A 17,847-nucleotide genomic window follows, 5' to 3' on the forward strand; every position below is an offset into this window, starting at 1 on the left:
TAGCACCTAGCTCTACCCACTAGGCCCCCTGACACCCCCAGACACAGCAGAGCACCCAGGAGTCCTGGCTCCCAGCCCCCACGACCCTCCGGCTGCCCCTTCCCCTTCCGGGCCGGGCCACTCAGCAGACCAGTCCCCTCCCCCTCCATTTCGCAATCCGCTAGTGAGCCCCGCCCCATCCACTCTTCCTCTGCCTGTCCGCCCCTCCCGCTCGCCCCCAGTCCCTTCCCTTGATTGGCCGGGAGTTTGGTGACGTCGGCGGTCAGGGCCGGGTTCGGGCTATCGCGGCTTCAGGCTCGCTCGGCCTCAGACAGGTCCCTCCGCGGCGCGTCCCTGCGGGGTGTTGGAGCGCGGCGGCGCCCGCGGTGTCCCTCCGCCGCCGGGCCGGGATGCCGAAGCGCTCCTGCCCCTTCGGGGACACGGCCCCGCTGCAGCTGAAAACCCGCGTGGGGCTGCGGGAGCTGAGCCGGGGCGCCCTGGGCGAGAAGTACCGGCGGGAGCTCTTTGGTGAGGGCCCGGGCGCGGGGAAGCGGCGGGGACCGCGCGGGGCGGGTTACAGCGCCCCCACGGCTGCCCCGGGCGGGAGTCCCCGCGGGGCGGGGCGGGCTTGTGTTGCTCCGGGCAGGCGGGGATTGCGGGGCCTGGGTCTGGCTCGCGGGGCGGCGGCCCCAGCTCGTCCCGCTCGGGCTGGGTTTGTGAGGACAGCGCCATGGGGGGAGCGATGGGGGCGTCAGGCGGGAACTCCCTGATGGCAGCCGATGTTGAGAGTCAAAAAGTCACCGCGTTATAACCCCCGAAACACGCGCTGTCAACGTCACCTGGCAACATGGTCCCAGGACGCGCCCTAGCCCCGCAACAGCGCTTTTCTTCCTCCGCCCAGCCCTACACTGCACTGTCCAGGGAGGCGAAATCGACACTGACCCTTTACAAACGCCTCCTTCCGGGCCTAGGGTGAGTTCCTAGTGGGCCCCTCTATCGGGCTGTCCTTAACGTGCCCCTCTTCTTCCCATCCCTGTTGCTGTCTCCCAGAGAAGACCAAGGAGCTACTCTTCCGAGGGGCCCAGGCCTACATGGATGGCATGTGGAAGGGAAACGCAGCAGGGACCTGCACCGTCACCGACTTTCCAGGGGCACTTAAAGATGCGCAGGAAACTTGTAGAAGGGACAGTTGGAACGGACAAATGCTCATTGGGCAAGATGGAAAACTACTGAGGCATTCCCAAGCAATGGAGAAGAGTAAGTGGCATCTAGCTAATTATTTGTTACATCAGCAGGTATCTGCAATATCGTTGATGGATCAGCAGCATAGGGAAGTGGACTTCATTAGTCTCCTTTAGTGAATGCACAGAACATACCTTTTTCTACTAGAGTTGCTTAGCTATTGCTAATAAAATGTTTAGTAGATGTCATGTAGCTCCCTTTTTGTTTAAAATATAATTGAGTTAAGAGCTGAGATCCTCATAATCAGTTTATAAATTAAATATAATCTGCTTGATAACCTAGGTGTGGCATGCCACAAGTCTGTCTTTAATGAAACTTAATAGGTGGGCTATGTTTTGTGCTGACACCCCCAGACCAGAACAATAATGCACTTTAGCTGTCAAAGTTTCCAACACCACCAATGCAATTGCAGTCATAACGTCAATATGGAGGTAATATACTATCCTGACCCTTGTAGAACTTTAAACATCTGATGCTCAAATCTTCTGTCCTGGTATACGAATCTAAAAACGTATTTCTAAAACAGCTCCACCAGCGGGATTTTCCAAAGCTTGTTCCTCCTGCATAAGAACTGTGGACATCAAAGAAGCTTGCACACAGTGTGATCGTTTCGTATGCCAGAGTTGCAGCAAACTCTGCAAGTGCTGTAATGCTGTTGCCTGTTCCTTGTGTTCGATTATCGAGTAAGTGCCTCATGCAGCTTTTTAGAATATACTATTTCAATAAGGGAAAGGATGCAGTATGCATCAGATTGTGATGGTCCATTCAAATACTGTGCCTTCACATACTGTATCTCCGGGGTGGGCAAACTATGGCCCGCGGGACCGTCCCAGTCCGGCCCCCGAGCTCCTGGCCTGGGAGGCTAGCCCCCGGCCCCTCCCCTGCTGTCCCCCTGCCCCCGCAGCCTCAGCTCGCTTGCTCCGCCGCTGGCACAGTGCTTTGGGCAGCGGGACTGTGAGCTCCTGGGGCAGTGCAGCTGCAGAGCCTGGCCTGACCCGGTGCTCTGTGCAGCGTGGTGGCGGCGGTAGCGCGGCCTGGCTCCAGGCGGGCAGCGCGGCTGTAGCGCTGCCAGCCACCGGTACTCCAGGCAGCGCGGTAAGGGGGCAGGGAGCAAGGGGGGGTTGGATAGAGGGCAGGGGAGTTTGGGGTGGTGGTCAGGGGGTGTGGATGGTGGTTGGGGGGGGGGGAAACGGGGTTGAATGGGGGCAGGGGTCCTGGGGGCAGTCAGGAAGGAGGGGGGGTTGGATGGGGCAGGGGTTCCAGGGGCAGTCAGGGGACAGGGAGAAGGGGTGGTTGGATGGGGCAGGAGTCCTGGTGGGGCCATCAGGAATGAGAGGAGGGGTTAGATGGGGCAGCGGGGGCCCGGGGGTAGTCAGGGCACAGGAAGCGGGGGTGTATGGATGGGGCAGGGGTCCCAAAGAGGCCATCAGGGAACGGGGGGGTTGGATGGGGCAGGAGTCCCCGGGGGGGGGGCAGATAAGAGGTGGGGGCCGGGCCACGATCCCCTCCCCTAACCGGCCCTCCATACAATTTACGAAACCCGATGCGGCCCTCAGGCCAAAAACTTTGCCCGCCCCTGCTGTATCTTCATGTTGTACGCAAGTGATCCTGAAACTTTCAGGGGGCATGTAGTTTTGTTATTAAACTATCTGAAATAGGAAAGGATATTGTGTATGACATAATCTACTCTTACTGTAAGTGACTCAGCTTTCTATCCAAATGTTCTGGGAGGTGAGAAATGCATGTCTCATCTCATAGCTCTATAGAGCTGATAGAGGGAATACATACTTGTGAAGTAGCTGGAAAGAATTTACAGCACCATTAGTGTTGCTCTAATGCAGTGGCTCTCAAACTGTGGATTGGGACCCCATTTTAATGGGGTCGCTAGGGCTAGCTTAGACTTGCTGGGGCACAGGGCTGAACGCCAAGCCCTATCGCCTGGGGCCAAAGCCTGAGGGTTTCAGCCCTGGGTGGTAGGGCTCAGGTTACAACCCCCCGACCGCCTGGGTCTGAAGCCCTTGAGCTTCAGCTTTTGCCCCCCTGCAGGGGGGGCTTGGGTGGGATCAGCCTTCTGTCCCCCTGCCGGGGTCATGTAGTAATTTTTGTTGTCAGAAGGGGGTTGCAGTGCAATGAAGTTTGAGAACCCCTGATCTAATGTAGAGAAATGGTGTAAGTCTTAGTTCTTTCAGAAGTCTTTTGTTTATAGTGAGTTTTGAAGAAAGGAGGGGAAGCTTTATACTGTGTCGAAAATAGCATACACTCAATTGACATGTGACTGTTTGTTTCTCTTCTAGTTACAGTGATACTGGCGAGCAAGTTCTCTGCAATGGCTGTTCAATGTTTGAAGCCTGAAACTCTTAATGAACTATCAATACATCTTTATGGCTAAGATATCAAGTGCCATGAAGAACATGTTTATATCTGGATATCTGACCCTTCTAGTGTGTGGAATTAACAATGGGATTTCTATGCATTTTTATGTGATATTTTTTTAATACTGTAGCTAAATAAACTTTTGTATATGTTTCGAAGAGACTTCTGAATTACTGATGCTGTTATCTGAGGCTACAGTTACCTTCAAGGACTATCTTGAGCTGGGTTCTACTGGCATAGATGAGCATATTTCCCAGCACTAACACATTTTGTGTCTGTTCAGTGGTTGCTATCTTTGGATACTGATTTATGGGTCAAAATAATATCAATTGATGGTAGTGCTTTTTCATAGGGGGATGGCATTGTTCTAGACACACAACCTTTCATCTGTGAGGTCTAAGCTCAGGCACTTGTCCTAGGTCACACACAGGGCCGGTGCAAGGAAGTTTCGCGCCCTAGGCGAAACTTCCACCTTGCGCCCCCCCCCCCCCCGCAGCAGCTCCCCCCCTCTGCCCTGAGGGCCCCCCCCAGCAGATTCCCTCCCCCGCCCCCCGGGAGCCCTGCGGCAGGTCCCCACCCCAGCTCACCTCTGCTCCGCCTCCTCCCCGAGCACGCCGCCCCCGCTCTAATTCTCCTCCCCTCTCCTCCAAACAGCCAATTGGCACCACAAGCCTGGGACGCGGGAGAAGTGGAACTGCGACCATGCGCTCGGGAAGGGGGCGTAGCAGAGATGAGCTGGGGGGGGTTGAATCCTCATGGTTCCTTCTAGCATAACCTTGATCTAGAAAAGATGCATACATCGTACCCTCCTTTGGAGTACACATCAGAAATCTAATTATTCACTAAGCAGCTTTGTATGTAACTATATCTGGACATTAAGCTTTCAGAGTTGCTGAAAGCCTTTCCACGCTGCAGTCTTTCGCTGACACTTGTAGCTACATACTGCAGTGTGGGCGCAGCTTGCTTTTCACTGCTGACACCAGTGTGTAGTGTAGCCTGTGTTGCCTTCTAGCTTCATTTCACCCCCCTGAGTTGGCCTCACAGAATTCACCTTTTCAAAACAAAAAAGTAGATGGTTAAGATAAAGGAGATCACACACGGTAGTAAACTAAGTTTCTTGTCCATGAGACCCTTAATGTGCAGTAAAGAAAGGGTATCTGGAAGTAAGGCAAGGATCTAAAGTGAAATGCTGACACTTTGTCTTTCACAGAAAACAAACTCCTTCCCCTACTGTGTGATGTAGGAAAATTGTAATGTGTTCTTTAAAGGGCGTGGGTAAGCTGGCGGGAACATGTGCTGTTGACCTGCTGGCCCCATGGAGCTCAGGACAAGTAATACAGCCTTGGAGACTATTCTACTATTGAGGACCATCACTGGAAACTGCAATGCAGCCTTACAGCTGAGGAGTGGGGCAGAGCTGCTGTAAAGGCACAGAGCCTCAATGTTGCCAGCTTGGAATACTTGTAGTACATAAGTGAACCCTGCATTCTCTTTGGCAGGGGCAAACCCATCATAGAATAAGTGGAGAACTTGGAGATTTTCTTTTCTACAGGCCCCTTGTGCAGGCTTTCACATGGGAGTGGCTAATCAAGCCGTATCTCAGTAAAAATGGTGTATAAAGGGAAAATCTGGTTATGCTGTACATTGATTTCTTTGGGATTGTTCAGCAAGTTTGCAGGGCACACTGCTTTGGATATTGTGTTAACTGCTTCTCACTTATGCTGAAGCAAATCAGTTATCCTACTATAAACAATTACAAGCACAGTCCAAAGGCTTCAGAAAATTTTAACATGGTTCATTGGATAGAAATAAGAGCCTTAATTCAAATGGCAGGGGTGGTTTAGGATGGTTTCTGTGCTTTTTCTTCCAAGCTGTCCTTGGAATTTTATATTTTGTGTTAGCGGAGATAGACCAAGTGACCTAACAGATCATTTATTTTTTTAGATTCTGTGATACTGTAAAGATCGACTACTTCTGTTGTACAGCATTTTGTACCTTTTGCATTGTGTAGAGGTCAGTGTTTTAAAGTGGCTCAGATGTCATACAAACAAGCTGCATAGCACTTTAATTTCTGTATTGTAATGCCATTTGTGTTGCTAGCTCTAGCAATTTTTACATGAATTTTGCAATATTTGGTGTTTTTTCTTAGCGCTCCAGCTCCTGGTGTCTGATGATTATGTGAGAACCTCAGCTTTTTTTTTTTTTTTTTTATTTATTTTATTGTCCCCTTGATTTCAGAAAAAAAACTGGGAAAAGTGACTGTTAAAGGCTCAAAAACTTGAAAAACAAATGAAAAGACTGAAATGTATTATTTTTAAAATCTCATGATTTTGGGGGGCATTTTTGAATGCTAATTCTCGAGGTTGCAATGCTGATTTTAAATGTATTTTATTTGTTCTTCAGTTCATATATATATAATTTTTTTTTCTGTTCCAGATTTAATAGTGTAAATTTTTCATCCCGACCCAGTGTCAATTTAAACTGGTGGTATAGGTGCTGTAGGTTGCTTGAAGGTTTTATATAGTGGTAATATTTACTTTGTGTATGGATTTGTGCATTTGCTTTCAGCTATTTCCATAATTCTATTTTTATTCAAATGTAATGGTTGGAACTAGAAACCTATTACTGCTGGTTGGTGTTTGTACTTATTTTTGTAATCTTTTAATTTCTTCCTTTTATTCATCCTCTCAGAGGAATACCAATGCAGGTGCTAGGCCAGCTCCTCAGTTGGTAAAACAGCATAGCTACATTAAAATCAGTGGAGCTATGCCAGGTTATACCAGATGAGAATCTGGCCCACTATGAATGGAATAGACTTTTTTTCACTGAAATATTAAACATGTTCAAATACACCTGTTGATCTGTCATAAATAAATAGGCTATTTCAACAACATTTGGTAGCAGTAAGATGTTTAAAAATGCTCCCATTATTTTCAGACCACTTAATGACTTAAGCCCTGATTCTTTAATGTGATCTAAGTGGATCTAGCCTTGCGCTCACCCCATTGACTGCAGTGGGGTTCCCTGCAAGCACAAAGGTCCAGCCACACTTCTCTGATTGGAAGATTGGGGCCTATGATTTAAATTTTAAAAAGTTTCCAATATTTGAATAAATAGACGTGCATAATAGCAAATGCCCACTGTGCTAAAACTAGTTTTAGAATATAGCCACAAGGTGGCATTGCCTTGCAAGTTTTGCATAAATTCTTAATCAATATTCTGTTTTGTTTTGCTTTTCTCAAATTGTGGCAGCTGGATGGAGGCAATCAAGTCATGATTGGGTCAACAGTCTTAGTTTGTAAAAACATGCTTTTACAAAACCTACAGTAAGACCAATAGAAAGGGTTCCAGGAACTTAAAAAAATAAAAATAAATAAATAAAGTCAGTGGGGAGATAGTTATTTAGCAAACATTCCTCTGCAGTATTAACTTTGAGGGGACTACTCGTGTAAATAACTTTAAGCACATGCTTAGGTATTTTGCTGGATAAGGCTGGAGTGCTCATGTTAAAATTTTAATATGCTGTCATTTGTCCTAGCCCATGCTAGTTCCATTTTATAAGCCTGTTGTGCCCACTCTCTTACAAGCAGATTACTCATGTGCTACGGTTTTGATTTCTTTCCATAATACTAAGATAGTTTAAGGCCACAAATTAGATTCAGAAGTAGAGCTGGACAGGAAATGGTTTTCCCATTCTATGACCATCTTTGAGATTTCAATTCCTCTCCCCCCCCCCTTTTGTATCAAGATAAAACAGATCTTTTGAAAATTTTCAGAACAAAAGAAAGAAATGGTAGAGATGATTTCGCACCCCACCCCATCCCAGAATAGTCAGAGCAAGGACTTAGAAGCAAGTCTTCCATATTCCATCTGAGTGCCCTAACTACCAGGCTACGGGCTATTCTGAGGAGAGAGCTCTCTCTCTGAGTGAGTGTGAGAGAGAAATTCCACCTGGTGCCTAATTCATGTTGGACTAATAGTATAAGGAATTGAAACATAGGAAAAATGATTCTTTCAAGTGTGACTATCCTAGTGTACATTCAAACTGAGATATTGTGATCTTGTGCAAGACGATTATTTTAAAAAAATAATCTGGTTGTTGTCTTATAAACCACCTTTGTTCTGAAGAAGAGTAAACTTCTTTCCAGGTGGTGATAGTTGTCAGTGTTACTGCTAATAGAGCTGCATGAAGAAACCTATTCTATTCAGTATTGGACAGATTTTCACAAGAGCTCAGCACCCAACATGCAGAACTCTTCAAATCTGGTCATGCCTGTCTCAATGGAAGCTACTGTGTTTTGAGCTCTTGTGAAAATCTGGTCCTGACTGTAAGATAAAAACTGACGCAGATAATCACCATTTTTTTTAAATACACACACGGACATTAATTTTCTCTATTGTTCAGACAGCTTTGGAAGTATCCAGCAGATGTGTGGGAACTGGAATTAGCCCAAGAGCCTTAGATCTTTAGTAGTTTGGTGAAAAGTGTTTGTTGTTGTTGGGGAGAAGAGGGTGTGTGCCTGTCTGTGTGGTTTTTTGTTTTTAAACACCAAACCATTCAGAGTGATGACTGTGGTATTTCATGTTACTGAGAGAGAGTTTGCACCAGCACTAGAACCTATCTTCATGTCCTCAATCTATATTTAAACCTACCTCCAGCAGTCTTTAGTCTGGTTTGCTTAGCTGTGGGTACGTTCTTGGTAGTGGTTTATATCTACTGAGAAATTTGCCGTTACTTACTGTTCTTATAAAATAGTAGAAATTCTTATTCCATCCAGAATTTAGTGAGATACTCTTTCCAGTAACTCAATCAACATTATTGTATTATAGTGCATCTTTTGTAGGCTGCATAGCAACTGAGAGCTCTGTAGCTGAATTGATGCTGGTACAAACCCAAAGGGCCAGATCTTCAGCTGCTGTAACTAAGTGCAAATACACACTGAGTCAATGGAGCTATGTTATTTTATACCAGCTGAGGCTCGGATTCTGTTTTGGCATAAAGCTGTGATGTCATCATAATTTGTTTAATGATAACAATGGGCTTGGCTGCCTACACATCACAAACCCTTACCCTGAAGAGTTTACAGTCGAAAAGGTCAGATAGAAGAAGCTAGGCTACATTGGAAAATCCAGGGATAGGGACGACAGTAGATTTTTAAAGTGGTAAACTCACTTCTTCTATCAAAGATGGTTGGATGGTTAATGCATGCTGTGATGTTTTAAATATCCAGGGTAAAATCCTGGCCTCATTAAAGTCAATTGGAATTCTGCTAGTGTCTTCCTGGGGCCAGGATAATCACCCCTAAAATGTATATACCAGGATTCTACAGGAACTTCATCTACTCAGGGTGTAGTTCTATATAGTTGTTGTACAGCACAAAGCAATGCTACACAACAGTTTGGGCCAGGCAGGAAAGAATACTGTATCCAGCTGCCATGGAAGGAGGAAGACCACGCTCTCTTGATCAAATTCTAACACACCATGTGAACTTTTGAGATAGCAAGTGTGGAGACCCTCCATTTTACATGCTATTGAACAGTCAGTATCCTCATTGGCACCTTGCCCCCTTGTTCAAGGGCACTGGCTCAGCACAGACCTAAAGCGAAGGTGTATTGTGTTCGCTCTCTAATAATTCCACAGGGGCTGATTGACAACAGATCTGGATTTGACACCATGAAGGGGTTTGCCCCCACTGGCATCACCAGTCTCTGCTGTGGGAGCAAAGATCAGCACTCCAATAGCTCTGCCCCAAGGCAGATAGGACTGACAGGCCTGATGACAGATGCATGCTATCTGGCCCAGCAAGCCAGGCCTTGTGGTGTTTCAACTGCTGGGCCTCTGGTTTACCTCTGCTCATGCGGGGGGACTCGAAGAAAACACAGCTCTTACTGCCTCCTTTCTCTGTTCTCTTTGGGGTGGGAGGGCAGAAATGGCTCCTCTGTAAGTAGCCACATGAAGAGGGGAGCTGCACAGTTAAGAGAATAGTAGTTGGGGTGGGGAGAGGAGAGAGCATGTACCAGATGAGAGAGAGAGTGTGTGTGTGTTTTCTCAATGAGAAATGAGTCAAAAGAAGAAAAAATACCAGTATAAAACATTTAATATTATTGAGAAAACTGAGGGAAAACAGGCAAAGCCAAAGAAAGTTTTTAACGCAACATTAATAAGTAACAGTTGGCTGGTCCATGTTTCTCTTCCAGTCCTCTGTATACAGGCAACACACAATGGGCCAGATCTGACTACATGGCAGCGGCGGCAGCAGCAGCTCTGGGGAGCAGGGAAAGGAACTCATACAGGTAGGGGTAACTTTCATCTGCCAGTATGAGCTCCTTTCCCTGCTTCCCAGAGGGGGCCTCACTCTGTGGAGGGAAGGCAGATGGTGGGACCAATGCCTGCCCTCTTGTGGGTTTGGTGTGAGGTTTTTTTGTTTTTGTTTTTTGCCAGATGGGGAGTTTGAGGCCACTTTGCACTGTCATAGCATCTCTTGGTGGCAGCTCTCAGCTGCTAGAGGCTTCCACCAGGGTCTGCACCCGCAGAAGCCAGCCTAAATATTGTTATATACACACACACGCACATGCTGTGGGTCTATACATCTGAATTCATGCTACTGTGCCTGTACTCTAGGAAAATATACCTGTGTATTTGGGATTGTAACTTTGGTGTATCTGGACCTGCGGTCTTAATCCCTCTTGCAACTGATATGTTTCCTCACTGACTTTTTTTCCTTTCCTGGAGCCTGCGGGTACACTGAAATTATTATTATGGAAAGGTTGCTTATGAGCACAGGGCTGTTGGCATCTGTTCTTTTTAAAGAAAACCTGAGTGACAAATTTTTAGATAGGAGAACCCCAGACAGTGCTATGGACATTGCAGCCGAGAGAGGGTAGGTCAAATCAGAGTGCTGCAGATTTCAAAAATGTCCTTTTAAAAATAATGACCTGCCCTGTTTTGACTTCTCTACTTACTGCTAGATGAGGAAAAGGAGTGCTGAGTAGTCACGCTTCAAGCAAGGTGGTTTTATTCACAATTGCATTTTAAAAATACACATTAGATGCTGCATTGCTATTTTTTATTTAGGGATTGTCTAATGCTATCGTTAAGGTGAATTTATTATGCTGGATTCCAAATCCATATATTGGGCATTCAGCAGCTAAACTTCTTATACATCAAAGATCCTGGACGAAAGAAGATGTTTCCAACAGCATTAAACTTATTAGCCATGTTGCTATGTAAATGTACCGTTTGGTTAGGATGAGCTATGGATCCCTTCACTCTATTCACAGTGGACAATAACTAGCCTCAGTGCATCTGAAGTCCTGTGAAAGCAATGGGATCACTCCACCTGCATAAATAAACCCATTGTTCCTGTTCTCAAGCTCTAGCCTCTGCCTTATTTTCATGCTTTTCCCTCTAGTCGTCTTCTCCAGTTGCACCAAATGACCTTACAGGTCTCCTTCAAATCCTCTAATACCTCCCTCAGCTTGGACTCACCCTAACCTCTGCAGTGCCATCCCTTTTTACTATAATGCCTACATTTTACTCTTCCCATTTTGCTAATTTTTATATCTAAAAATGAATGAGGGTTGTTTGTGGCAACTGAATCATATGACAATTCCTATTGCATCCTTCCCTTGCTCTGCATTTTTATTATTCCAGTTTATAAAAATGCACCTGTTGTGATTTCTCTGCCCATGTACAAGTGCTATGAAGCCATGTGTGGGAGCAACATTAACTAATGAACTTTGCTACCCTAGAAAGGCTTCAACCTGAACCTCAAATCCTCTTTACACTTCAAGCCAGAATGAAGAGAAAGGCCTTGCAACTGTACCTCAGGAGTCAAACTTGCACTCTGTTGGACACAGGGCCGGCTCCAGGCACCAGCTTAACAAGCAGGTGCTTGGGGCGGCCAAGGGAGAGGGGCGGCACCTGCGGCAATTCGGGGACGGCAGGTCCCTCGCTCCCTCTAGGAGCGAAGGACCTGCTGCTGAACTGCCGCCACCGATCGTGGCTTTTTTTTTTGTGTTTTTTGCGGCAGAAATGCTGGAGCCGGCCCTGTGGACCAAGGTCAGAAGCTAAATTTCAGAACATGGGGCCCATTCACTGAGAATACCTTGCCTCACACAGCTACGGACCTCCTGAAATACAATGAAAAAAGTGGTCTTTTCAGGTATATGGAATCCAAAAATTGTTTAAGGCCTTAGAGATCAAATTGTTATTTACAAGTGTAGTAAGAAAGCACTGAAGCCCATGCAATCCATGTAGCACACATGTAATAAGCTTCGTGTATGAATCCCCACTAACCAAGCTGGCAGCCACAATCTGTGGTAGGTGAAGTTTCTAAGTAGTCTTCAGTATTAGATACAAGAAAAGAATATGGAAGGATTCGAGGCTGGAGGTGACAAAACTGGAAAAACCTACCTCTCAAAGGAAAAGTTGCAAAAATGAGCCAAGCAAAGATGGATGCTGCCTGGTTGCTCCTATCATGGCAGCTAGCTAAACATCCAGAAGCAGGCAAGGATCATACCGGAGAGCAAATCCCAATAAAAAGCAACCATAGTCCTTCAGTTGAAAATACCATGGGTGATATCTGTATCTCTTCTGTTCATTTCCCTTATCAGATCAGGATCAAATCTGTATTATTCAGATTCAACAGCAGCTAACTAGCTCCCATCTAAATCAGATGATCCAGATAAAGTGTCTATTAGATTATAAAATGCTAGAGGCAGCAGTCTGTCTTCCTACTGCTAAGTGCTCTCTGCCCCCCTGACTCTAAATAAACTATACATCCTCTTCCAGTATATGTGAGGGAGCTAAATACACCAGGAAAATACTCTGAATATAAAGGCAATTAAGCATGTTTGGAAATTGAATGGAACAGATCCCTTAATTAAAACAGAGGTAGTGTACATGAAATAAGTTGAGTAATACAACAATATGTATAGGATGAATGAGTCCAACAATTAGACATTAGTCTGTACTTCTAGAAGCAGAATGAAGCAAGGTATACGTATGACCTTTTCTCTCCATCAGATTTTCATGTCCACTCTAATCTATTCCACAAGGCAGTACACAAATCACTTCAATTTTGAGACATAAACAGCAGAGAGAGTAATAATGTATTAATACCCTGATTCAGCAAAGCACTTGGGCATGTGCTTAAAAATCAGGGCCTAAGACAGGAAGTTTGATATCCCTCCTCCCCCGTTTTCTTTAATCATTAAACTGAATGGAGATTTTATTGTAATTGTTGGCTTAGATTTCAAAATAGTCTAGGAGATTTAGACACTAATTTCAATGGAAGAGGTGTCTAAGTCCCAGACTGCTTTGAAAAATCACAACCATTATTATTTTGTTGAGAGCTGATAATTTGCTCAGTGCTGCACAAGAACAGAGCAGAAGCCACTCCTGCCACAAGGATCTGACAGAAAAGGCTAAATGCAGCACCAACCCCCTAAGCAAAAAATGCAGAATGTTGCAAAAAATAGTTCAGCTTTAGGGAGCTAGACAATTTAGAAGTAACTAAAAATCATAACAGATGAGGTAAGGGCTTCCTTGTTCCTGTGAAGAACCTGACACACTTCTGTAGTCAGAGGCAATACAATAATTAACTCTTGTAAGGCAAGTGAATCGTGCTTAACCAAATACATGGACTACCATAAACACACCTGGTCAATGAAAATGGATACAACATAGTACCTGCTCTGAAAAGCTTACAATCATCTACTTCAGACAAGAATTCAAGCACAATACATGGGATGAACATGTCAAATGCAACACGATGTTGCAATATAGTCAATGAGGAGATTGACATATGAAGGCTTCATGAAAAATGGGATTTGAAGGCAGAGAGGGGTGACACTTAGCACATTGGAGATTGTTCCATGCATAGAGTAGAGCATGAAGAATTTACAAAACCGAGAGTTGGAGGAAGAGCTGATGAGCAATAAGGAGAAGATGCAGAGGACCATAGGGAGCACTGGTGGAGTGGAAGATGAAATCTGAGCAGAGTTCTGAAGCACTGTGAAAATGACAAGGAGGGATTCTCATACTCAGAGACTCCGCTAGGCTGGAAGTCAGCAACTGATGGGTTAGTCACACCCATAAAACCAGAGACACAGCAGTCCATGGAGAAGAGTGAGGGAGTGGAGTATAGTAATGAAATGGTTGCTCTCTGACAGAGCAACTAGTCATCAGTTCATAAGAATGCAACACATATACCATTAGACTGAGCTAAGAAATGTCTGCACCCAGCAACATTTGGGATAATAGGCTGCTTATTCACTATAGGCGCTATGTGTCCTTTTCACAATTAACCTCCCTGTTATTAAAGAAGTTGATCTAAAAGGAACAAACTTGCTTGTTTGCAATATACACCACCCGGGGGGGGGGGGGGGGGGAAGCAAAATCTTTCTGCACAGACTGATTTCCTCAAATGAGCTTTAGTGATACACTGCTGTGAAACCTACAATGAGGTGGACCCTTCATCCTACATCCCTGCTTGTGGGGCAGAAATTTGCTTAACATATGTACCCAGTTCTTGTTAAGTTTGGCATGGGCAAGCAAAGGGCAGGATCCTCAGTCAGAGAAAAATATTCAGAATTGTTAATAGTACAAGTCTCATAGTTACTTCTTAAAATAAATACATGTAAGCAATTCAAAGTGGCAACAAAAGGAAAATGTGTTCCAAGATAAAGCAAAAGTCACAGAGTTTAGGTAATCATGAGCTTTTAGCCTTGAACCTTTAAAAGTCATGATATTCAATTTGGGGAGGAAGACATCTTGGATTCAGGTTCAAGCAGCAGGTGAGCTGTTTTCACTCTGGTTGGGAAAGGGGCAGTACCTGTGAAATGTGTGGAACCTAAGTATTTGTAAGATGAGAATGTATTGGAGGGGGAGGAATGGGGCATTTAAGGGAGCTACTTTTCTCTCTGAGGTGCCAGTCTATAAAGTTTTGGGTGTTTGGAGACCTTCTAAATGCTGCAAGTGCCCACAGAACACAATCCTTTTTGCCCATGTTTGAAGGGAATACACTTTGGCATACGCTAATGGAATATGCTGTGGTTTTCAGTTTGCCGGTAGGAGAGTAAAAAATGTGCTTTGCGTGACCCACTGTTTTCTGCCTGATCTAAAATTTATCCAACCCCGTGACATAGGCAGAAGCAAGGACAATGCATGCCTGCTTCCTTGCCAGCATTCTGAAGACCTTGTCTTGTCCTGGCTGTTGGCCTGGGGTAGGTAGAGGCCTCTGCTTCTCATTTGCAGTTGCAGTTTTTTCTCCCCTGTTTTTACTACAGTGGTTCCCAGTCTGTGGTCTGTGAACCACTGGTGGTCTGGGGAGAGCTGTTTATTACTTATTACTTGTATTACCATAGCACCTAAGTCATGGACCAGGACTATGCCGCACAAACAACAAAAAGACAGCCTCTAGCCCAAGGAGCTTACAGTCTAAGATGAGCCAACAGATGGATACAGAGAGATCGGAGATATAAGGAAACGATGAGACAGTATTGGTCAGCATGATAGGAAGTGGTCTCAACCCACCAACAGCTGAATCGTTGTCAAACTTTTTGTAGGCATCACTGCAAAGGAGAGTTTTAAGAAGGGGTTTTGTAGATGTTTATGGTGAGTCCCTCCAAATCATGTGGGGCAGCATGGGAGCCTGTTTGCAAATTTAACAAATGGGAGATGGAGGTTGGCCTCATGTGCCAATTGGAAGCAAAAGTTGACACCCTGATTCTAAACGAAAGACGATAGATAGGGTGAGGATAGGCCATAAAGGGGCTTGAAAGTGAAGACAAGTAGTTATGTCTGATGTGATAGAGAAGGGATGTAAAGAGAGGGTGACGTGGACAAGTGATGGGCTAGGAAAATAATCTTTGTGACAGCATTCTGAATAGATATGACCATGGAAAGTAGCATTTGTGAAAGCCAAAGAGAAGGATGTTACAGTAGTTGAGATGATAAAAGCCTGGATGAGAGTTTTAACTGCGTAGAAGGGTGTATTTTAGGGCTGGTTTACACTACCGCTTAAGTCAATGTAACTTACATTGCTCAGGGGTGTGAAAAAGACCCCCCCCCGAGCAATGCAAGTTACATCGACTTAAGCGCTGTCCACACCGGCGTTACATTGGTGCAAGACACTCTCCCGCCAGCATAGCTTCCGTCTCTTGCGGAGGTGGAGTAATTATTCTGACTGGAGAGCATTCTCCTCTCAACAGAGTGCGTCTTCACCAGATGCACTGCAGCAGCATCAGTGCAGCTACGCCGATGTAGCGCTCTAGCGTAGACTTGTCCTTTGAGACGTTATGCAGAAAGAATCTGCAAGACTATCTTGGATGTGGGGACCTAGAGAGAGGGCTGAGTCAAAGATGGGCCTACCAGGCAGGATGACAGGGTGTTGTCCACAGTGATTGACATGCAACTGACTCGCCTTGTCTTCATCTACTAAATCATAATGAAAGTTAAAAGATGTTATATTTCCATGTAAGCAAGTGTAATTGCTGTACGGATGTTGCACAATCAGAGGCAAGATGGATGGTGTAATTGCAAATGGGAGGGGATATGATCCATGAGACACTCTATTAAGATGCGGACCATACTGTGAAAAAAAATTGGTGACTTTTACTCTGTTAACACTGGCTTCATTAGTTGGTTCTTACTGATTTGCAGGGTTTTGTTGTTGTTCCGCTAAGTGGCATTTTGTGTGGTGGTATTGAGACAGAATCTATCGCCGCGGCAAACTGGCAAAACACCCCAGCACGACATAATTTTCCTCTGGAGCATCTGAGATGGATTACATTGTTTTGCTGACTCTATGTTGCTGTATTTGAAAGGCAAGGTCTCCCTTTGGGAGGTTTAACAAATAGACAGAAGTTATTGCAACCTATATTAGGATGAATTATATATATGTTGGCTCAGAACTTGTCACAACTTGTGGAATCATAAAATTGTAGGACTGGAAGGGACCTTCAGAGAATTGTAGGACTGGAAGGGACCTTGAAAGATCTTCTAATCCGGCACCCTGACCTGCTCTTAAAAATCTCCAATGATGGAGATTCCACAACCTTCCTATTCCAATTTATTCCAGTGCTAACTATCCTGACAGTTAGGAAGTTTTTCCTAATGTCTAACCTAAACCTCCCTTGCTTCAATTTAAGCCCATTGTTTCTTGTCCTATCCTCAGAAGTTAACTAGTACAATTTTTCTCCCTCCTTGTAACAACCTTTTATGTACTTGAAAACTTATGCCCACACACACTCAGTTTTCTCTTCTCCAGACTAAACAACCCCATTTTTTTCAATCTTCCCTCCTATGTCATTTTCCAGACCTTTAATCATTTTTGTTGCTCTTCTCTGGACTTTCTCCAATTTGTCCACATCTTTCCTGAAATGTGGCACCCAAAACTGGACACAATACTCCAGTTGAGGTGGAATCAGTGTAGAGTAGAGCAGAATTGCTTCTCGTGTCATGCTTACAACACTCCAGTTAATACAGCCCAGAATGTTTGATTTTTTTACAATAGTGTTATACTGTTGACTCATATTTAGCTTGTGATCCACTATGACTCCCAGATCCCTTTCTGCAGTACTCCTTCCTAGGCAGTCATTTCCCATTTTGTATGTGTGCAACTGACTCTTCCTTCTTAGTGGAGGAGTACTTTGCATTTGTCATTATTGAATTTCATCCTATTTTCTTCAGACTATTTCTCCAATTTGTCTAGATCATTTTGAATTTTAATCCTATCCTCCAAACCATTTATAACCCCTAACAGCTTGGTATAGTCCACAACCTTTATAAGTGTACTTTCTATAGCATTATCTAAATCATTGATGAAGATATTGAACAGAACTGGACCCAGAACTGATCCTTGCAGGACCCCATGTGATATGCCCTTCCAGCTTGACTGTGAATCACTGATAACTACTCTCTGGGAACAGTTTTCCAACCAGTTATGCACCGCCTTATAGTAGCTCCATCTAGGTTTTATTTGCCTAGTTTGTTTATGAGAAGGTCTTGCGAGACAGTATCAAAAGCCTTACTGAAGTCAAGATGTACCACATCTACTGCTTCCTCCACACCCACAAGGCTTGTTACCCTGTCAAAGGGTACGTCTACACTTACTGGAGGGTCTGGCGGCAGGCAATCGATGTTCTGGGATCGATTTATCGCGTCTGGTTTAGACACGATAAATCGATCCCGGATCGATCCCGGAAGTGCTCGCCGTCGATGCCGGTACTCCAGCTCGGCGAGAGGAG

The 17,847-nt window shown here is 45.0% G+C and overlaps 1 protein-coding gene across 1 annotated transcript; it reads left to right on the forward strand.

Annotated features, from left to right (window-relative positions):
- Nucleotides 1-274: 274 nt before the first annotated feature.
- Nucleotides 275-3,752, forward strand: SIVA1 (SIVA1 apoptosis inducing factor). The gene is made up of 4 exons (XM_024200676.1): nt 275-507; nt 1,030-1,236; nt 1,748-1,904; nt 3,516-3,752. The coding sequence occupies exons 1-4, from the start codon at nt 390-392 to the stop codon at nt 3,571-3,573; spliced, it is 540 nt and encodes a 179-aa protein (XP_024056444.1). The 5' UTR covers nt 275-389; the 3' UTR covers nt 3,574-3,752.
- Nucleotides 3,753-17,847: the final 14,095 nt, after the last annotated feature.

Source organism: Terrapene carolina, unplaced genomic scaffold, assembly GCF_002925995.2.
Source record: "Terrapene carolina triunguis isolate 2854851 unplaced genomic scaffold, T_m_triunguis-2.0 Scaffold189, whole genome shotgun sequence".
Lineage (NCBI taxonomy): Eukaryota > Metazoa > Chordata > Testudines > Emydidae > Terrapene > Terrapene triunguis.

Bases quoted from the DNA above. Each gene is read 5' to 3' on its own strand.
- SIVA1 (XM_024200676.1), top strand. From the start codon at position 390: ATGCCGAAGCGCTCCTGCCCCTTCGGGGACACGGCCCCGCTGCAGCTG. The intron at 1,237-1,747 runs GTAAGTGGCATC...TTTCTAAAACAG, and splicing joins TTCCCAAGCAATGGAGAAGA to CTCCACCAGCGGGATTTTCC. The intron at 1,905-3,515 runs GTAAGTGCCTCA...TTTCTCTTCTAG, and splicing joins TCCTTGTGTTCGATTATCGA to TTACAGTGATACTGGCGAGC.